The sequence below is a fragment of the Rattus rattus genome, chromosome 3, assembly GCF_011064425.1.
Source record: "Rattus rattus isolate New Zealand chromosome 3, Rrattus_CSIRO_v1, whole genome shotgun sequence".
Taxonomy (NCBI): domain Eukaryota; kingdom Metazoa; phylum Chordata; class Mammalia; order Rodentia; family Muridae; genus Rattus; species Rattus rattus.
The window spans coordinates 73,856,387-73,879,211 of record NC_046156.1 but is presented as its reverse complement, the minus strand read 5'-3'; the positions used below and the strand labels follow the sequence as shown (position 1 = coordinate 73,879,211).

The 22,825-nt window shown below is 44.0% G+C and overlaps 1 protein-coding gene across 5 annotated transcripts in view; it reads right to left on the bottom strand.

Annotated features, from left to right (window-relative positions):
* The window catches only part of Fnip2 (folliculin interacting protein 2), a 109,196-nt gene that overhangs the window by 63,227 nt on the left and 23,144 nt on the right, over window positions 1–22,825 (bottom strand). For 2 of the 5 annotated variants that reach the window (XM_032898213.1, XM_032898215.1), the window contains exon 1: window positions 7,552–8,157. The exons of 2 other annotated variants lie outside the window; for them this stretch is intronic. In XM_032898213.1, coding sequence (XP_032754104.1) covers window positions 7,552–7,727 — 176 coding nt within the window. In that variant the 5' untranslated portion in view covers window positions 7,728–8,157. Of the gene's footprint in view, window positions 1–7,551; window positions 8,158–21,853; window positions 22,602–22,825 lie in introns of those variants that run through there. One more of the 5 variants, XM_032898217.1, reaches the window with a different exon arrangement.

Genomic DNA, 22,825 nt, shown 5'->3' with positions numbered 1-22,825 from the left:
AGTGCAGAACCATTGGTAGTTACTTACTATACCTAAAGGTGAGACCAAAAGGATGCATAAACTTGCAGGTCTGTACATTTTTCCTGGGCATAAATGATCCCTATTCAAAGATGCAAGCCAAAGGTTTATGCCAAGGAAGTTGTACCTCTGAGCTTGTTTCCATTCCCCAATTCTGAAACAATACTATAAATGGTAGCAAAGGTCACAGGCTAAAATTCGCCTAAGTCCATACATAATATTTGCACAGTAACAACAAAACATCACAGTATGTGTCATAGTGTAGCCTGAGGTTTGGGAACTAGAAAAAGGAACTATCCAGCAAAGAAGACAGTTTATTCTGTCTTTTTTGAACTCAGAGTCACATCAGGTAAACTTGGAAAGAGGTAGTAACACTGTGTGTGTAGCATTCACAGAACCATCAGCCACACTCAACTCTCCAGGGGCCACCATGCACAGAAAAGAGCAGAACACTGCCCTGGATGTCAGAAGGCCTGAAGCCAAGAGTCAGCCTTTCTCACGACATCTTACTCCAATATTTCTACTCCTATAAAATAATGGAGTGGTCTAAAATCATCCTGCCTAACTCTCCTCTTGCTTATGTACATAACTGAATGTGTATGGGACAACTGGAATAGATGGCTGTACAAAGAACACCTTACTGAGGTCTACATTACCTCATGGTATCCCTTACCATGCCATGTGTAACCTACACCTTAAAAACCATACTTTTAAAAAATAAACTCATTTTCTTTTTATGTGCATGTAAGAGTACCACATGTACTAGATATCTACATGAGAAACAAAACAAAACACAGACCTTCCACTCTTTACAAAGATCAAAATTAATGACAAACCTAAATGTAATGCTCACAACTCTATAACTCAGCCAGATGCGGGGCTCATGCCTGCCATATCAGCACTGAAGAAGCTCAAGTAAAAGGATCACCTAGGTTTGGGATTAGCCAAGGCTATACACAGTGAGTTCCAGCTCAGACCGCCCAGTGTGCAGACTAAAGTTCTTGTCCCACAAACAAACAAACAAACAAACAAACCAGAGCACATCTACAAGAGAAAATATAGATGACTTTAGAGCATGGTCAACAGTTTTTACATACAACGTCAGAGACATGGTCCACAAAACAAATTACTGGTAAGACAAATTACTAAAATTTAAATTTAATCAAATTTATCAATTCTATCAAATATCGTCAACTGAATAGAAAGACAAGCCACTAACTGGTAAAAAAAAAAAAAAAAACATTTAGTGGGGCTGGAGAGATGGCTTAGCAGTTATGGACACTGACTGCTCTTCTAGAGGTCCTGAGTTCAAATCCCAGCATCCACATGGTGGCTCACGACCATCTGTAATGGGATCTGATTCCTTCTTCGAGTGTGTGTGAAGACAGAACACTCATAATAAACAAACAAACAAACAAACATTTTTAAAAAAGAAAACATTTATGGAAGGCATATCTAATAAAGTATTGTTCTTCAAAATAAAGAGGCCTTAAAACTTGACAAGAAAGCAAGCATGGGAGGGACCTGGTGGCCCATGTCTTTAATCCCAGAACTTGGGAAGCAGAGGCAGGTGGATTTCTGAATCTAAAGCCAGCCTGGTCTACATAGTGAGTCCCAGGCTAGCCAGGATTACATAGAAAGACTCTACCTCAAAATAAAAACAAAACTAAAAAAACCAACCAACTAAAGAACCAAGCAAAAACAAGCAAACATGCAGCTGGAAAGAAGGCACTGTGGTTAGGAGTGATTAGGTTTGCAGAGGACATGAATTCAGTTCTCAGTGCCCACACGGTGCCTGACAACCAACTTCAGCTCTGGGGCACATGACGCCTTCTCAGGCACCAGGCACGAACAAGGTGCACACACATAAATGCAGGCAAACACTTATGCACCTAAGATTTTTTTTTTTAATTTTAAAAAGAAAGCATGATTTAAAAAGTAGATGAGATGTGATTAGGCACTTCACAAAAAGAACAGGTAGCATGGACAGTGTTCCCCATCTTATGTCATTAGAGCAATGCAAATCAGCCTGGCAGTGTTACAGAGGCAAAAGGACCCTGCAAGTTCATGGTTAGTCTGGTCTACACAGTGAGTTCCAAGTCAGCCAGGGCAACGGATAAGGTCCTGTCTCAAAAACAAAACAAAAGGAAAGGAAAGACCCAGGAAAATGCAAATCAGAAGTGAGGTATCAACTAAAAATCAATATTGAGAGTGAACAAAATGTAGAACACAGACCATCCAAATGTTGGCTCTCATGCTCTGGGAGATAACCTGGCTTTACCTTACCAACCGGAGCACAACCTTTCTCTCATGATCAATAGCTGAGCTTTTTGCTATTAACCAAATGAGACGAAACACACATGCACAACTCTGCCCACAGCGGTTTGCAGCAGCTTCACTGATGAACTGCAAACACTTGGATGGGGACGTTGCTCACTAGGTAAGAAAATGGCCAGCAGATGACTCGGAACAGAAGAACTGAGCGATCAAGCCGTGAACAGACATGGGTCAACTTTCAATGGCTATTTCTAAGTGAAGGAATCCAATCTGAAAAGGTTATCTGTTGTATGATTCTAATCAAATGGCATTCTATAAAAGATGGTTTCTACTTAGGAGACAGATGAAGCTGATTTCCAGGGTACTGGAAGTACTCTGTAAACTCGGCTGTCAAAACCATCAATGTATAACATGAAGAGTGGACTCAAATATGAATTGCCTCTGGGTGATAATGTGCGCCGTGGTGAAGAACGTTCCAGTGTGTGGAGACTAGGTGTATTTCTGGACCTCTGCATGGTCTGCTTAGTTTTGCCCTGTGGCTGAGTGTGGTATTGGTTTACACTCAGGTCACCACCAGGGCTTGCTGCTCACGGTTCAGCACTTAACCAGCTTTTGAAAATAATGATACAGCTGTCTCCTGAGAGGCTCTGCCAGAGCATGACAGAAGCAAATGCCCACAGCCAACCATTGCACTGAAAATGGGGTCCCCAGTGGAGGAGTTATTGAAAGGACTGAAGGAGCTGAAGGGGTTTGCAACCCGTAAGAACAGCAATACCAACCAACCAGGGTTCCCAGGGACTAAACCACCATCCCAGGAGTACACATGGATAGACCCATGGCTCCAGTGGCATATGTAGCAGAGGATGGCCTCGTTGGGCACCAATGGGAGGAGAAGCCCTTGGTCCTGCCAAGGCTGGACCCCCTACTGTAGGGGAATGTCTGGGCAGGGAGGCAGGAAGGGGCGAGTGGATGGGGAGGGGGAACACCCTCATGGAAGAAGGGGGAGGGGGAACGGAATAGGGGGTTTATGGATGGGAAACCGGGAAAGGGGATAACATTTGAAATGTGAATAAAAAAATATCAAAGAAAGAAAGAAAGAAAGAAAGAAAGAAAGAAAGAAAGAAAGAAAGGAAGGAAGGAAGGAAGGAAGGAAGGAAGGAAGGAAGGAATGAATGAATGAATGAATGAATGAGGAAAATAATGAAACAGTAAGACAGGCTAAACCAGAGCCTGACTCAACAGGAATGAGAACAGGAGAGCCAGGAACTGTGGAGCAGTCCAACAGGCACCCAGGCTCAGCACAGGAAATCAAGCAGTTGCTCAATGGCTGGCCTGCAGACTGCAGTGACGAAGGGCCACTGTCACACTGGCCTGGATTACACATGGTGACTAACAAGTGCCCAGCTACCATCAAAGCTTATCAAAATAAGTCCCAGACAAAACTTAGGTCAGTCATCTGCTTCTGTGACAATCCCTTGGATGTGTGCTGCTGACTCTCTCCTAGTAATGGATGAGTCCTAGAAGAGACAAAAACTTCCCAAAACTGTTGCAGTATTAAATTCCCACAGCATTCCTTCTGGATTCCCTTAGCCTCAGACTACATTCCCAAATCAGAATCACCCAGCAGTGGGAATTTGCTCTACAGTCGACAAAAGAGAATTCCTCATTGCACATAAACAGTGGAGTGGGAAGGGACGTGGGGAGGGCAGACCTTGGACACATTCAACACTGACAGTCACACCCAGCAGTCACGAACGCATGATGGCCAGCTGCCTGCTCTTTTGGCTGGGGTTTTCATTTGTTTGCTTGTGTTGTGTTTTGTTTTCTCTCCCCGTTCCATCCAACCTGTCCAACTAACACATTTCCTATTAAGCAGAATGTTTTTCACAGTTTCTGTGTACAGAACACAGTGAAAAATACTTCCCACGCCTGGAGCCTATAGTTACACTTTCTTTTAAGGGCCTTTTACGAAAGTCTTCAGAATTCTGCACTTCCCACCTTAGTGTCTCTGCCTTTAGGTCTATAGCTGGTTTTGCGACCCCGACTTAGTAGCTCTCCATACCATGGCCCGCTCTCCATACCATGGCCCACTTCTCGTCACTGAACGGAACTTGTTAGCCACGTCAGACAATCTGCAGCTTTTCCTTGTGAAGTGGTTTTCACCCAAGGGCTCCTCTCCCCACCCTGCTGCTGATGCAGTGTGGTTTTGGCGCTGGGGATGGACCCTGGGCATGGCCCAGGCACAGTACAAGCCCCACCTGAGTTCCTCTCAGCCCCCACGACATACGACACAATTTCTTCTGAACTCAAACTTGCAGATCTGAAACTGCAGAGCACGACTGACTCTGAAGTGTTTATTTCATTTCCTCACTACTCCAACGACAAGGCGAGGCCAGGCCAACTTTCCTCTGACACTTGAGAGACTGCTTCTTATATATACAGCTGGTAAATATTCCCAAGATTCTCAGATTTTATAGGAAAAAAATGAAAAATTAAAAATCAGCAGATTTGCTACAATCTACATTTTAAGAAAGGCAAAAGAAACGACTATTTGAAAACTATACTGCATACCCAGCCTACTGCAAATTTACCAGATTTCAACTCAGTCTTAGGAAAGAATTCTTTATTGGCAAACCATTTAAGATACAAATTTTTTGGATCCTGATTTCTGGAATTCCATGAACTGCTGTCATTATGGAAAACAGAAATATGGAAGTGAAGATACCAAAGACTGCTTCTACCTGTGAGCCACACTGAGCTGCCAGAATGCACTTTCTTCTGGGCTGTTGTCAGCACTGGCTGTCAAGGGGCCAATGCTACCTACATATACCACGTGACTGCTGTACCTGCTGGACCTTTCCTTTTCCACATAATTGGACATTCATGGGGGGGACAAAAGCAAGTAAGTAAAAAGCCGGAGCTTATCAATATGCTCTGCTGAGACCTGAAACAAATAATTTAAGGTGCATAAGAGCAAAAAGTGAGTTGTGCATTTCTCTGGCTGCCACATGGCTTTGGCAAACAGTGAGCAGTTGGGAGCCAGATCCCAACTGTGCAAGCTCTGGTCAATAATTTACAGCTACCATTGGGGTTAGTCAAGGCTCTAAAATGAATTCTGGAAATCAGCACATTACTATAAGTAACAAATATATGAATATTGTATATATGTGTATATGTATGTGTGTATGTATGTATTTCCTTTTATTTATTTATGTCCGTGTGGCTCTCAAGTAATACACACACACACACACACACACACACACACACACACACACACCATAGCACCCATCTGGAGGTCAGAAGACACTTTGTGGGGAGTCTGTGCTCTCCTTCCACTGTGAGAGAGCTACAGATTGAACTCAGGTTGACAAGATTCACAGCAAGCACCTTTCTTTATCTGCCGAGCCATCTTATCAGCCCACACATGCATTTTTAACATTGTAGGAAGGGGAACAGAGCAGAAAAGGCAACTGGTCTGACCCGAAATGAATTCCTGTGAATTTCAAACACACGTTTTCCTGGGCAGGGCAAGACCCTTGTGTTCTGGAGGTGGTCCAAATTGCCCCTGGAAGAAACAAACTTGGCCACTGAGCCACTAAGTTCCCCTGAGCACTGAATCAGACATGCGGACAGAAGACAGCATACCTGTGCTCACTGTGGAGGACTGGGTCAACAAGTGCTAAGCAGACTGAGGCAGCTCAACACTGCTGTGAGCAGAGTCAGATTGGTGACAGAGGGGAGACATGTTCGACTGGCTCCTGGATGCTATGCCCCTCTGGATGCTGCCAACAAAGTTGGAATCAACTGAGTGCAGCCAGATCATTCTGAATACACTTATGGTTTTACCATAAAGTCATTACTGCACAAAACTCAAACACAGAAAATATACCTTTAATCCTTTCAGCGCTAGGAATAAAAATTTTTAAAAATTTTAAGTAAAAAAAAAAAACAGATTGCAAAGTGTTCTATGATATTTAAAGTAGTATCTAGGTGAAAAGTATAAGTCATAACGAGAAGTTTATTGAAAGTATGAAAAGCATTGGAGTTAATATTCTTTGTGGATGGCCACCCCAAATAACATCTAGGGGATCTGGAAGTCTGGAAGAATAAGAAAGTGGAAGCGAGACTGTCCTAATGATGCAGCTTAGAACTCCCAGGGGAGGCTTTGAAACAACCTGAGCCTACCCCATAGCTCAGCAGCAGGAGTGGGACTCAGAGCTACAGTCAGCCCTGTGGTGTGACTCCCAGCTGTAGCTCCGCTAACCCCCACCACTCGACTCTTCTTTCTTGATGAGCAGTATCGAACACACAAACAAAAGTGACTTCTTTAGTTTTCCTATGTTCCAAGTCATTCATTAACCTCTTGCTCTATGAACAGGTGCCTTTGGAAGAGAAGACAGCATGTGAACCAACTGTTGGGAAATGACCGCTTCAATTAAGTTCCACTATAGAGAAACTAATTCTTCCAAAGTTGATAAAGGGGCTGGGAGAGATGGCTCTGTGGTTAAGAGCACTGACTGCTCTTCCAGAGGATCCAGGTTCAATTCCCAGAACCCACATGGTAGCTCACGACCATCTGTAATTCCAGTTCTAAAAGATCTGACGTCCTCTTCTGCCCTTCATGGGCACCCGGCATATAAGTGGTGCACAGAAATACAAGCAGGTGAAACAACCCACGCATAGAAATAAAGTAAGTAAATAAATAAAAAAAAAAAATAGAGGCTAAAATAACGAGAAAGACTCTAAGTAGTGCAGGTCCAACTGTGTTCCTTATGGCTAAGCTCACGATTCGAGTTAGTCTGTCATAACACAGCCTTCTCATGAAAGGCGTTTTCCAGAGTAGAACCAGGTTCTCCTCCGTAGTTGGCTTCAAGCACTCACAAAGCTAGCCTATCCCAAAGCACATCTCCAGTCCTTGCCCTGTCCCATCCTCTGGTGCACAGTGTGCTAAGTTAAAGCTTTCACCTTATAAAGCTCAGGGTTCCAGATGAGGACACAACTGATTCCGTAAAAGTTGGCCCCAGCAGAGGTAATGAAAACTTAAGACGCTAAGATAGTAACTGACTACTAAGAGCCACTAAGGATACCTGTGCCTACGTCTTTTCTACAGAGGAAAGGACTTGTTTCTTCAAGCCACCAATAACCACATTTCTCCTATGTAAAACATTCTTGAAAACATAATTCAGATCAATAAAACTTCTTATAGTCCAGTAAGGTTAGTATTTTCCAGACTTAAATAGAACTAAACATTCATACCTGTGATTGAGCACCATGGAATTTGTGTCCCGTCCTCCTCTGGCACATTTTGAGATCTTTGCACATACAAGTGTCTTGAAAATCCTCCCAACACCAGAAGTGGCATCAGTCACACATCTGGCTGACTCCTGTTGGCCTACTGGCCAATTTGTACTGTTTGCTGTACCACCACACATCTCCGGAGGGCACAGGTGCTCTTCAGTTGATCCTGACCATCAATGTGGACTAGAGCACTCTGGAAAGTTCCTTCATTATCTGAGGATATTCCACAGTGACGAGCAGCAGCTTCAGTCTAAAGATCACTTCACTCCACTCCAAGCCCAGCACGAGAGCCAAGCTACTACTAACTTCCTCTTTTAGGAGCTTAAAAAAAGGAACGTTCATTCATCATGTAAATGAAGCCCAGGATGACTTCTAGAAGCGGATGTGCTCTCGGTAAACCCATAATAAAAAACAAGTACAAATCTCTCCCTGCTTCTCCTAAGCCTGTACTCTAGTGCACGCAACAGGTCCAGCAGCTTGCACTGACTCATACCATCTGCATCCCGAGCTGAGTTTACACGCAGCCCTGCCTTCACTAGTCACGAGCCCAGCTCATGTGGCTCTGGGTAAACCTTCAGCTGCAAGGTTGCTCTGACATTGGCCACACCACCCTCTTAATGGTTCTCATGTGAGTATGTATCAGCTGACAGCTGCTACTCCAACCTTGCAAAACTCTGTCCACAGTGAGGGAAGGATGGTTACCCACAATAGGCAAATGGAGATCTTAATATGTAGAAGACGGCGTGTGGGATGAGAAGCAGAGTCGGGGCACGTCTGGCCGTCATGAATGGGGACGGGGGAGTAAGGATAATGAGAGGCAACTGACAGTAAAAAGCCTCCTAACTCTTGCGTTGAACTCCTGGGCATATTCAAGCTGAGAAAGCCCTGAACTACCTGAATACCAGAACAATTCTGGCTTCTGACATCAACATAGCTCACCTAGGTATAAGAATGTTATGCGATAAATTTGAGCTGGTGGTTCGTGGAGAAAGTGTTTTCCCTAAAAGAATAAGATCCACAGGTCCCTTAAACACAGGTCAAGGCTAGAGACAAAAACAGGGCGGTACCAATTCCTTTTGGCTGGAATTGGGTTGAAGAAAGTAGAACTGGGTCTATCCCTAAGGTCTAGTGGATTCTTCCTACGCTCTTAGTCCTAAAAGTTATCTTTATAAATTATCCACTAATTTAAGGTAAGGAAAACTAACGATGCCAGGCCCAGGCCGCAGTTGCCTTAAGACACTTTACACGCCATACATGAGACCGGAGGCTCCCTCGCACCCGAGGCCCCCAAATGAAATAAAAAACAAAGACGTCCCAAGTAATCAAGATTGCGACAGACCTATGAGGACAAACTGTCTTCTCTGTGGCAATCGCTAAATTGATGGTGTCAGGATAGACACAGATAGGGAGAGAATGAATTCCTTTTGGCAGGAAGGGGCTTAAAGCTTGGACTACAGGCCACAGTCTGGTCATGGGTTCTCTTTTTCCCTTTGAACTGTCTAAAATAACTTTAAAAAAAAAGAAAGAATATTCAAATTATTATAAAAAATAGTTCCATATTAAGGAACGGAGCAGCTTGGGGACACAAATGGCCTACTAAAGAACAAATCCAGTATCTCCCAGTCATCTGATGCTCAGACTAAACTTGCTAAAGAAATGAGGACAGGCTCAAGACTGATTAAATATGGCTTAAACTGCGGGTGGTGGGGGGTGGGAGGAGTGCGGATAGGAGGATGGCACACACCTTTAATCCTAGCACTGGGAGACAGACAGGCGGATCTCTGTGAGTTCAAGGCCAGCCTAGTCTACAAACCGAGTCCAGGACAGCCAGGGTTTGTTACACAGAGAAACCCTGCCTCAAACAAACAAGCAACAAAAAAGGGCACAAATACTAAATTCTATACAGCAGAAGCACTAGGGGAATGCACCTCACTTTTGTGTAAAATATGAATTTGGAGGCTGATTGGTAGAATGTTTGGCCAGCATGCCTGAAGCCGGACACTCAGTCCCCAGCACCTCACAGAGTGGTAAACCACATCAAGTCTTAGCACTGGGGAGACAGAGACAATCTGAGACTAGCCTGAGGGACATGAGACTGTCTTAAACAGTTAATAATAATACAACAAATGATATTTGCCTTAAAACGTCCATCTGTAATTAACTAGTATCTAAGGAAAGATCATAAAACACTTATTTTTAAAGGGAAGGGATACTAAGATAGAACCCAGGGGCTTTATACATGCTAGGCAAGTATTCTAGTCATTGTGCTATACTGCCAGCTGTCATGAAATTCTTTTTCAACATTATACACACACTTAGTAGTTTAGCCACAAAACTGGAATTTCCAAAGTAATTCCAAATAATGTCATAAATACACCTATTTTATCCCTTACCCAAGATAAGTGTGTATGTATAAAACAATTTAAAACAAGAGTAACAGACCAAAGAAAGCATGACATTTGGATGATAAGGAGCTGACTGCATCTGGATGGGATTCTCTTAACAGAAACTAAAAGAACCTCACTACTGAGAATCCTTCCTTAAACAGTAACTATATGCCCCCAATGGGAATCTTCCATATGACCCAGGTCCCTGTCCCCTTTTTTAATACCTACTGCATGTTTACTTTTCTATAATAAGTATGCTGTAGGACATTTAGTAGATTATAAATTCTTAGCATATAAAAAGTGGGTCTTGGCATTGTTCTGTGAGCCACAGAGAGAATTTTACCTTTGGTGTAGACACTTCTGAGGGCTTAGAATGCATTCCATATTTGCATTATGTCTCTGTGACAGACTGTCTGTAATACTGTACAACCTCCCCCTGCTACTAAGTTCCCACAGAGGCTTGGAGATCTTGTGGTCATTCCAATCAATATGACTCACATCGTATCTTATGAGAAAAAAAGACATGGAAACTTACAAAAAAATGTGAAAGCAACATTTTCTCTCTACATTTCCTCTCTATGTTCCTTAATCTTTAACTCTGTAATTCAAAATCTGATAGAAATAAATAGAATACAAAAACCACACCATCATACTTAATTCTGAAGCCTCTTTTCTACCCCAAATTGTCTCACATTTAAATAAGTCTTCGAACTTCTGCAGTAAATGAAAAACAACTGTCTCACCACAACCATCTTTCTGAGACATGAGAACGTTCCCAGGATTGACAGAGGTAAGAAAAGGTATATTGGTATCTCCTGAGCTCAACACTGCTGTTTATTTTGAATCATCTTTCTCCTGAAATGGAACCATCCACTCACATGGGTCCTCACATTGTGAAACCTCAGGTCCCCCAATTATTACCAGTTTTATTTGTGGCCCTACTCATGGTAGCCTTCCCTATTTCCCTCACAAAGCTCAGCCACACGTCACAGAAAACAGAGGGCACCTAAAATCATTGTCTGTGGTCACTGACTAGACGCCACAGCTCAGCTGCAGCTGGCACACTGCCTGCAACCTCTGCTGCCTCAGCTGGCTGGGTCATAGCACAGCAAGCCTCAGGTGTTAGGAGGCAGGGCCAGAGAGAACGGAGGTGCAAGGAAGCCCTGCAGTATCTGAAAGGCATGGACTACAGGCTACAGTCTGGGGTGATGGGTTGACACCAGAACCTCACAAATGCTATATATGTGCTCTACTCCTGACACAGTCCCAGCCTCTCAGTTGTTTAAACTGCTGTTGCACTGTTTCCATTCATAAATCCCAGGACTGAATCAGTCCTACAAAACAGCAAGTTTTGACCAGTGAACAGCGAATCACTTAGATAGCAACTGTACTTAATGTCCGCTGCCTGTAATGAGAACCTCTGATCGCCCACAGCACTGTTTCCTGTCATGCAGAGTCTTCTCCAAAACCATTCAGTACACTGCTGCAGGACCACCTCCACTCCAAGACTGGACACCAGGGGAATGTGAGCTTCCACACCTGATGCAGAGTTAAGAGAACTAAAGGCAGGAAAGTTTCAGGTTAAGTACTGGTGCATTTGCGTATCTCTCTAACCTCATACTGCGAAAGGGGAAGCAGTGTTCACAATACATAATGAAAACCCAACTCAACAGCCACAATTGAGGAATGGGTTAGAGAAGAAAAACGTAAAACCTGGCCGAGCTCCTGCAATGTACCCACATCTAATAAACCCACTTAAGCAATCCTTCTCTACCAATTCCTATTATCTTCAGGAGAAACAAAACCGCAGGCCACAGTATCACATCCGACCCTTTTTACTGTGTCTTTCTCTCTTCCACTTCCAGACAACTGACAGCACAGCTGTGATTTTTCAAAATGTGTCTAAGAACAGACTTGAGAGTATTAAGAGGTGCTCTCCTTGATTTCAATATTGGAGATGGAAACACTGGCCCAAGTAAAATATGTGGTTTTCTGCGTATTTTAACTCAAAGAGTGGCGGGAGGGTCAGAGAGTCAAGGCTACGGCTGTAGAGATGGCTCAGTCAGTAAAGTGCGTGCTGAGCAAGTCTGAGTACCTGAGCTCCATCTTTTGCACCCTCACAAAAGCCAGGCACTGCGATGCATGCCTGTAATCTCAGCACTGAGGAAGCATACACAGGAAGATGCCTGGCCTTGCTGGCCAGTCAGTCTAGCTGAATAAATAAACTCTGTGTTTAGTGGCAGAAACTTACCCTAAAATAAGGTAGAAAGTGACTGAGAAGATCATCCTTGGCTACAAAGCAAGTCTGTATGATGTCAACAAGTATCTTGAGTTACATAAGACTCTGTGTCTCAAGAAAAAACAAAACTCATGGTTCAGACATGTAACCCCAGCACTCCAGAGGTAGTAGAAGCAAGAAGATCAAGAATTCAAGGTCATCCTCAGGTGCATAGCAAGTTTGAGGCCAGCATGGGCTACAAGAGACCCAAGAAAGAAAAGAGATAGGAGGGAGGAAGAAAGGAAGATCTCATGCTAGCCTACAGCAATCGGACTGAGGTTAGGGAGTGGAAGAACTTTTTGCTACAGCGTGCTTTAGGAAAGGGGCTTCAGAGCCAGATTCAAGACTGGAACCAAGTTGGTCAGAGATGGGATCCAAGGTAGTAGGTAGTGACTCAACAGCACCCCGTCCTCACATGGCCAATTCAGTATGCAATCAAACAATACCCATGCCTATCTGTGCCAGAACACATCTGTATTATCTCCACTCACCAGACAAGCATGACAATCAGGAAATTTGGCAATCTATACAAACTCAGTTGTACAAAACAGATAATAGTTAGCTAGATGCATGGAGTGCTTATTTTGCATGCCAGGAATTGTTCCCTGGGTTTCTCTCAATCACAGGAAGTGGGCAGTGGTAATGTGGCCTTTTAACAGACAGAACCAAACACATGAAAGGGAAACAATAGCTGTGCATGGCTGTGCACCTGTAATTACAGCTACCTAAGAGACTGAGGCAGGGGGATGATGAGTGTAAGGTCTGGCTGCTCTATATAGTGAGTTCAAGGAGAACCTAGACAACTTACTGAGATCTTGCTTCAAAAATTAAAAATGCACTGAGTATAGAGTATGTAGCTTAGAGCTAGGGCTAGCCCATTGCCTGGTGTGTGCAGTGTCCAGCACCATGAAGAGAAGAGAGGGGAAGAGAGATAATGGAGGGCATGAGGGAGTCAGAAACTGGGAGCGTACAAAGGAGCAGAGAAAGGTGTGGTAGGAAAGGGAGGGAGGGAGGAAAAGTGGACGAGTGAGAGAAGGCCGGAAGGAAGCTGAAGTTTGTGATTGTCAGTGGCCAGGCCATGATTTAAGTACAGGCACCCTTGTCCTGAGTGAGCGTGAGGCTCAATCACGAGCACCCTCACACTGTTCTGCCAGAGGAACCCACCTGGGTGTGACCCCCCTGTACAAACCACCGGATATCACTGTCTCAAGTCAATTTTGTCTCTACTACTTTGAATCCTTTGCCACTTCGAATGTTTGGACTCTAAGTTAGCACTGAGGACAAGGCCCCAGTCACACGCTCTGTGGGTGACTAAGTCTCTTATCAGACACCTTGCCATGAACCCTGCCCTGCTCACCTGTAAACATCCCCTGTGCAGCAGCCAAGCACACCACGGGGTTTGCATTCTGCTGCCACTTGACTACCCAGCCTGGCATTCAGTTAGGTGGGCAGGGTGCGGGCTCTCACTGCTCTTCAACAAGGATATTCCTGCTCATACTCCTCCTCTCTTCCCTTCCAACCCATTTCTCTCTTCACCCAACACCAAAGCACACTAAAATCACCAAGGGTTACTGCTTTGACTTCAAATAAGCATGCTTACGATTTTTTTCTAGTTTTAAGCATACTTCATGCTTAGCACGACCATCTCTGGGGCTATTCCCAGGACGACCATCTCTGGGGCTATTCCCAGCATAATCTTTTTTAAAGTTACGTGAAAATTCATGAGGATCTATGGTTCCTAAAGCTGTGCTTGGAAGTTATGCCTAGGATTTTACCATTCTGAGAGCTAAGGAAGGAAGACTGAAAGTTCAAGTCTAGCCTGGGTACATAATGAACTCAAAGCTACTTTGAGCTATACAGTGAATTCAAAGACAGCCTGGGCTCTCTAATGAGCTCAAAGCCAGTTTGGGCTATATAGGAATTCAAGGACAGCCTGGGCTACAGCAAACAAACAAACAAACAAAAAAGCTCTATTGTTCCTCTTTTAGAATCTAGGTGATCTTCTCCCCGCCATCTCCATACTCTGAAGAGTCACTAAGGGCACTAAAGACTTTCTTTTGTGTGTTCATGGACACACACAAAAAAACCCTCATCTACTAACACACAAATTAAAAAAATAGCAAGACTCAAAGTTAATACACAGTTTGATATTATGTGTATTCTGAAGTATAGAAAAACTAAACTAGAAGTAAATATCAGAATGTCTTAAGGGAGCCAGACTGAGGCTACTTTTCTTTTTCTCCCTTATTTAGTCTCTATTTCTCCAATAATATGCATTTATTACCTACAAATAGATTTGTATTTTACTCATTATAATTATTCTATTATTAAAATTAATTATAATATTTTATTATTAATTATAATTTAATTGTTTTATTATAAATTTATTATTATTTACAAACAGATAAATATTTTCCCAGAAATGATCCCTTCACTTCTTGATTCTGTATGTTTTACAGTACAGGAATCAACCAGAGCCAATACAACCTCACAGAAATTTGAAAAAAAAAAAAAAAAAAAAAAACCAAAAAAAACCCAGTAAGTAAGCATTTCAAAAGTGCCTGCCCTGTCAAAGGGTACAATCCACTCACACTTCTTTACCATAACTGTTAGTATTTCTTTAAGTCAGCAACAATGTAGAGACGTAGCTACAAACAAGACTGTGGAATTCTTTCACTGGGGGACTTTAATGCTAAGGAGCGGTACAGCCCACACAGGCAAACACTGTGGAATTGTACTCATGTATTGTGTGCCTGCCTGTGGGTGTGGCAGAGTATGCACTGGAGATCAGAGGATGACTTGAGAGCTGGGTCTCTAATTCTACAACCGGATCCAGGGATCAAATTTGGATCCTCAGGCTTAGTGGCAAGTACCTTGACCCTCTGAACCATCTCACTATCTTGGGAAAATTCTAAACTATTCACATTACTTTAAAAAAAAAATGCTATTCAAAGGTTCTCTAAGGAAGTGGCTGCCTGCTGACAGCACAGAATGAGGGGAGGTGAGAAGGTTGCAGGGGTTCCCCTGCCTATCCTGTGAGACAGTAGCTCTGATAAGAGCTGTGATAAAATGTGGCTGCAGCTACTCTGTTCTCATACCTTGTCATTAAAAAGGCACCAAGGGAGAGCTAATAAGAGATTGACCATGCATGAAGTGTCACTGTCTGAGAAAAATAAACATGAAGATAGACTTTCAATTTTTTTGTTTTAGTGTCTGCTTTTTTCCTATGAGGTCCAGTATCAGAGACCTCAAATACGTATTTTTTATGTATAATTTTGCAGCCCATTCCTCTGTTTGGGTAAAATTAATGATAGCCACACTCATTTTAAGATTATCAACAGTTATGTGACTAAAGAGACAACTCAGTGGTTATGAGCACTTGTTCTTGCAGAGGACCCTCACAGTGGCTCACAACCATCCGTAATTCCAGTTTCAGGGCATTCAATGCCCTCCTCTGTCCTCTGAAGGCACCAGGCACACACATGGTGCACAGACATACATTTGAGCATTAACAAAAAGATTATCAACCACTGGAAAACATTAGCAACAAGAATTACATAACTTTTTAAAATTTAACTCTGATGTCTGCAGGTTGTCATCAATAGTCCAGTCCTGTTTAGAACGTTGGAAGCTGAACTATTGTTGGATTGAGGCCATCATGTCTGGAATCATTCACAGGTCTCTCATTTCCTGAAAATCATGTGAGCAGGGTACACAGAAGTAGAGGTGTTCTGGAATTCTGAAGGGCATTTGCAGAAATTCTTTTCTTTTTGAAAGGGTGGGGGAGCAGCATCTTATATACCCCAGGCTGTCCTCAAATGTTCCATGTAGCCAAGGATGACTCTGAATTTCTGATCCTTATGCCTCCCACTCCTAAGTGCTGAGAGCACAGGTATGTGCTGCCATGGTCAACACTAAATTATTCTTAGCAGAATCTTATCATTTGGGGGAAATAGGTTTGGAAATGCACCTACACAAGAATGCCTCAGAATCCTCCCTTCTCTTTTATTTGGACATAACGCTGTAGCGCAATTAACTTCTCCACAAATAATTTGCACAAAGTACCCGTTACTGAGCATGCACTGCAGAGTGCTATATATGGCCAGGGTCATAAGACACGCAGGACTGAGAAGCACCATTTCACATGCTCTAACCACAGCTAAGTTTTAGCTATGTTGGATCAGCAGGGAGGCCCTCTGTGGTAAGCCTCATTTTTCACAACCCTCTGCACTTCCTCATATGCCTTGTCCTACACACACCTGTCCCACATTAGACTGATTCATGAGTCTCCCTGAAAAAGAGACTTTTTGTGAAAAGTCCTCTCTTACATTTTTAACTCTGGGGCAAGGGATAGCACTCAGGCAGGGCCTTGCTAGTGCTCTTTAGTGCTTGTTTTCGCTTTTGGAGACAAGGTCTCATGTGTCCCAGACTAGTCTCGAGCTTACTGTACAGTCAAGGACAACCTGAATTCAGGATCCCCCAGCCACCCACCTCCCAGGAGCCAAGCAGCTATATGCCATAATACCTAATTAATAATATACACTAAGCTTTGATCTAGGGACTCACTATGTAGACCAGGTAGGTTACATAAGACCCTATCTCTAAACCAACTAAATAAATAAATAAACTTTAAAAAACACAAATAAATAAAAGTATTTGTTAAAAGATGACTCTCTCCTTGTCTTCTTTAGATTAATGGGCAAGAAACATGTTTATATCAGAACAAAATTAAAATTAAAAGCTTCTTGTGTAACAAATGCATCACTAATTAAGAAAGATTCAGCATTCTTTAGGGTTCTAATAAAAAAAAAAAAAAAAAAAGCTGCATCTGCTGCTTAAGAATATGTAGAAATCAATTTATGAGAAGGGAAAGCAAGGAAAAGGATGTTGAACTGTGAATCAGCAGATACATCTCTCTGAGTAAGCGCCTCATGGTACGCCTGAGTACCAGGAACTCAGGAGGCATCAGAGCATGCAGGGGGAAGGGGCCAACTCAGCTGCTTGGTCACAGAAGGCTGGGATAGAAGACAAGCACACCTAGTTCTGGCCCAGTTACTCACTGTCCATGTGACTCAGGAGAACTCCTCAAACATCCGTAAGTCTCCTCAGCTATGACTCTACCATCTCTAAGGGCTCTGAAATACATGTGAGCAGCTGAGAAACCCTCTGAAAACCTATTGGGCTCCAGACAAAGGCGATGGTCGGTCAGTCGGTCTGTCTGTCTGTCTGTCTGTGTACACAAGGTCCACAGTACTGTATGCTGACAGCTCAGAGAGGACAGCATGAGACTCACACCACACAAAGTCAAGAGAAACAAGTGGCCACAACATCTGGCAAATGATTTTACTAAAAATCAGTCACCTCCTAACTTCAATTCCAACCCTCAAAATGCAGCCGGCTCTCTGGAATCTCCAAAAAATTACACAATCTAAAATAGATTCTGCAAAGCCCACAGAGAACGGTAAACTGCACAACAAGTCAATACAAGTCAGATAATTATATCTATGAAATAATTAGCTTCCAAATTGTCTCTTCCACTGACAAAGGCCCCTTATACCACACTCACAACACCTGTAACTACACCAATTCCTCTGTCTAAAACACCTTCCAAGTGACTTTCAGAGCTGAACCGTGTAAGCTCACTAGGAAGAAACCAAGGTCATTCACTTGGTAAGAATTTTCCAACATGGCACTGTTCTGAAAAATGCTCCAACATCCTCCACAGGAAGACAGAATGCACTTGGAAGGATTTGCTTCTTAGAGCACAGACAGCCTAGCCATAACCAGGCCTCAGCTCTTCCCCCACAGCGTGTGTACCTTAGAAGACAGTTTCAGGCTTCTCCTGTCCAGGATCATAACTTTGCAAGGACATCTGGACTGTGAACACTGCCATAAAGGCAGGTGTGAGGGTGTTATCCACTGAAAGCGAATCTTAAATCTTGGATTGCACCATCTCCACAAACATTAGTATTCTAGCTGCCATTGTAAAGTATCACTCTCTTTCCATATCTCACCCCACGGCAGTGTTAGGATGTCTTTTCTTTTCTGAATTCCAGGGCTAAGTAAGGAACTTCTCAAGAAAGGAAACTGTATCTGAAACTGCCTGATTAGCCTTTCAACCAGACTGGCCTCAACAATCCTCCCACTTCAGCCTCTGGTGTCCAGGGATCACAGCATGTCACCATACCTCAGTGGTTTAGAGGCCATCTCCATTCAGATTACACACATTTGGAGTAGCACCAACTGCGTGTTGCCATCGCACTGAGCTGGGCAGCAGAGATTCAGAACCACAATGATGGCAAGTGATTTGCCTCTGTTCCACTTGCAGCTTCTGTCACTGAAACCAGCGAGAAACAAAAAGGAGGTCCAATCCCTGGTGAGTAGCAGATTTTGATGGCTGAAATGCAGGGTCCAAAGTTACCAGTGACTGTTGGGCGGAAGCTGCCTGTCTCCCCAACCCCTACGCAAACAGAACTGAGAAGAATCGTTACCCCTATTTGCTGGATCTTCACATTCACCAGACTTAAATGCCATAATAACGAAAATCATATGACAAGGAACTGAAAAACTGAGCCATGAGAAGACAAACCTATAAAGTGAACATCAAAACCAGCGTGTCCAGGGATGGGGTATCTCCCCACAGTCACACTGTGGGACACTGTAGAGAACAGGTGAACCAACATGGATTACACTGTCAGTATGCAATAGAGTATAGGTGTTCCGTTCGCTTGCTAACACTAGCCCTGAAAGCACACCATTATGTCTCACTTCAGAGCCTCTTGTTAGACTCTAGCACAGCTCCTGAATATAGAAGGCATCTGTGAATATTTCTTAGCGAGAGAGAACTATACCCAGGTTTAACTCTGGCTCCTCTCAGGAAGGAAAGTTCCTAGATGAAGAAGAATGTGTAAATCCTTCTCGTGGGTCTCTGTCTCTCCTCTCCAAAAGGGCAATGCTCTCAGTGTCCCCAACGCCACTGCGTGCTGTCTGTTTTCAAGGCGTCTGTGTTTGGGGTGAGCTGGGGAGAACGTGGAGGAGAAGCTGCTGAGCAAGGAGGCACAGCAATCCTAGGCTTATGGGGGCAACCAGAACATTTCCAGGATTCTCAACAGCAGCTGACTGCAAGCAAGTAATCTCTGCATTCCAAGTATGCAACACACAAACGAGAGAGAGAGAGAGAGAGAGAGAGAGAGAGAGAGAGAGAGAGAGAGAGAGAGAGAAAGGGGAGGGGAGAGACAGACAGACAGACAGACAGACAGAGAACGAACCTGGCACTCTGAGTTCCATCCCCAGACCCACATGGCAGAAATAGAGACCCAATTTCCACAAACTATCCTTTGACTTACACACACCACCACACAAAATAAAATTTAAGAAACAAAAACAAAAATGAAAAATATTCTCAGTCTGGAGTGTTTGTGGACACTAAAAATAAAAATAACCCTTCAGAGGGAACCTGAAGCAATGCTGTGGGTGCTTAGGAGAAAGCAGGGATTCCTACTTAAAACAACCACCCCTCACCTCATTCACTCCTGGCTTCTCCACCTTCCTTTGTCACTCCCCACTCCCCACCCCCCCACTCTTCTTTCAGAAAACTGGCAGCAAATCCTAACTATGGTTTATTATGGGAAATCACGGAGCCAAGCCTGGTGGCAGATGCGACCATCTCAGCATTCCTAGAGGTGGGAGGATGAGGAAGGTCAAGGACAGCCTGGACTAGAACTCTCCCAAAAACCAAGAGAAAGAGAAGGAGAAGGTAAAATGAAGAACTCCACTGAACAAAGACACTTAGCAACCCCTTGCTGAGTGCTTCTGCAAGGCCTCCTGTGTGTGCAGTCAGCTCCCATCACACCCCTTGACAGAATAATGGGGAATAAACCTTCTCAAACTGAACTCCCACAGGGCAGCGCATTCCAGCTTCCAGCCCTGGAACGGGACTTGTCCGCTGTGCTCTTGAATGAAGAATGACTGGAGACACTAGAGCAACAGGCTGTAGGCACCACAATACCTCTTTTCCTCAGCCATGTTCTCTACCCTCTTCTGACCTACCGAGTCTGCTAGAAGGTAAAGCTCTCACTTTATTCTTGCCCCATACTCAGGAGAAAGAAGGCTGCAGAACCTGGACAGATGCCTCGCTGGGTCCCACCCAGTCTCTTAGTCTTAGATCAGACTTTTCAACCACATTTCAACACTGTGCCCACGCTTCCACCAAGTCCATGCAATTTCCACCAGGAGCTGACATGAGCCCCGGAGAGCTTTCAGAAAGATGAACACGTGGAGTTTCTTGGAGGATAACATGTTCCAAAAGGATGCCATAGCTTCCACCTCTCTCCTTGAGTTTTGTGAATGACAAGTCCATTAATCAAATCTGCAGAGGATTTTGGGAACCCTGATTTACAACTGGTGGGCCAGACCATAAGAAACCACCTGGCACTGGCATCTTCAGGGAGGAGTCTTGTGAGTAATTCCTCAGCCTGTGGGACATGACGCTAACTTCCCATAGGTATTCAGGGAAATGGTGTCAAAAGTGACCTGGATCTCAACACCTCAGAGGCATCCAGAACTGACTGGTTACCTGCTTGGAAAGTGATAAAGAACCTCACATAGGTCAAAAGCGTCTGTTGGGAAAAGAGAGTAGGAGAAAGTGAGTTTGAAAATGTTTGTTTTCCCCACACAGGGGTTGGGCAAGTTCATTCTTATGCTTAGCCTTCTAGCTCAAAACACACATCAGAAGCGTAAATTAAGAGGTAGTGATAGTTTGAGTACCACAAAAGCCATGATCCTAATAAATGAGGAAATGCTCCTCAGGAAGAAAGAGCACGCACGTGCGCGCGCGCGCGCGCGCACACGCACACTGCTCCTTTCAGAGTGTGGTGTTACAGGTGGAGGGCAGGGGAGCTTGACTGTCAAGTCCAGTTGATCCCTAGTCAATTTCTACTTTTCACAGCTGTTGTTGTGATAAAACATTGAACAGAAACAACTTGGTGTAAGGAAGGGTTATTTGGCTTACATGTTATACATCATAAAGAGATGCTCAGGAAGAAACCGAAGCAGAGACCAAGGGAGGACTGCTCCATACTGGTTTGCTCTCCATGGCTTGTTCTGCTACCTTTTTTTACAGTCTAAGCTGGCACAGATCCATGTGCCTAGGAATGGCACCACCCACAGTGGTCTGTGGGCCCACCTGCATTATTAGCAACCAAGACAATGCCCCAAGACATGCCTACAGGCCAGTCTGATGGAGGCAGTTTGTTGATTGAGGCTCCCTCTTCCCAGGTTTGTCAAGCTCACAACCAAGATTAGCCATCAAACTACTGTACCTAGAAAATTGATTCTTCAGCATTAGACGAATGAAGATGCTTTCATTCTTCTGATGTGCCTTTAACGGCTTCAGACCGATCAATCATAGCAGGTCTGCAACAAACTCTTATCACACTGGTCCTCTACCAGGTCCCCTACCCCCAAGGTAAGGCATCCTTCTTCTTGAACACCTTCCCCTCTATTCCCCACCACACTCCCACCCTTGCCAGGATTAAGCCGCTTATCCCGGAAGCTGGAAAAACAGACTCTCCCACTTCCAGTCAAAGCCATTCACCTGTGGCAGAGTTTCCCGTCACATTGTTGTTGGTCTCGGATAAAGATGAGTATCTAAAGGCGAAGAGGTCAAGAGGCTTGAGCCACTACACTGTGGCAACAGCACACCTGATTACTAACAAACACTGAATGCCAGGAAATCCTGAGAGTGTGGTTCAGAGAGCAGGAGGTGGGCCGGGCAGGGCAATAACCAGATTAGAGGCAGACTATAATAGGAATGGCTTAGTGCTCTCCTGAGCGCAGCCTGCTGTTAGTGCAGCCATGTTTGCTTAAGGAACGTCCAATTGCTCGCCACCCCCACACCCTGTTTGCTTCCTGCCCACCATAAAGAAGTTCCACCATATGCTCCCATTGCCTCCATGTTTTACTAAGGACCTGCAGTCAAATAACCATGGACTGAACCCTTCAAAATCAGTCTTTCCTACTTTAAATGGTTTCTAGAGTGAAACTGCCCATGGTGGCACAAAAGTACCTGACGTAGCAACTTCTTAAAAAACAAGAATGAAGACAAAGACTATGATTTGTGGGAGTAGGGGGAAGGATGTGTCAGTGACAAAGCCACCTTTAGCAAAATGTGAGGACCTAAGTTTGATCCTGGGACCTACATGATTGCAGATGAGTTTGAAACAACTGTCAAAAACTGTCCTCTGACCTTCATGTGCACCACAGCATGTGTGCACCTGTGCGCCCCCACACATGTACATATACCAATAAATAAATGACTCAATCTAAATGCTTTGAATAATTTCCTTGGTTTTCTGGCTTTCAAAAAGAAAAGATCTATTTTGCTCTCTTACTCTTGCTCTGTCCTCTTTCTCCTTAACCTCTCTTTGACCATTCCCCTCCCCCCTCTCCCACAAGCTCACAGCCAGCCTCTCTCCCCCACACACACACACACACACACACACACACACACACACCCTCTCTCTCTCTCTCTCTCTCTCTCTCTCTCTCTCTCTCTCTCTCTCTGCCT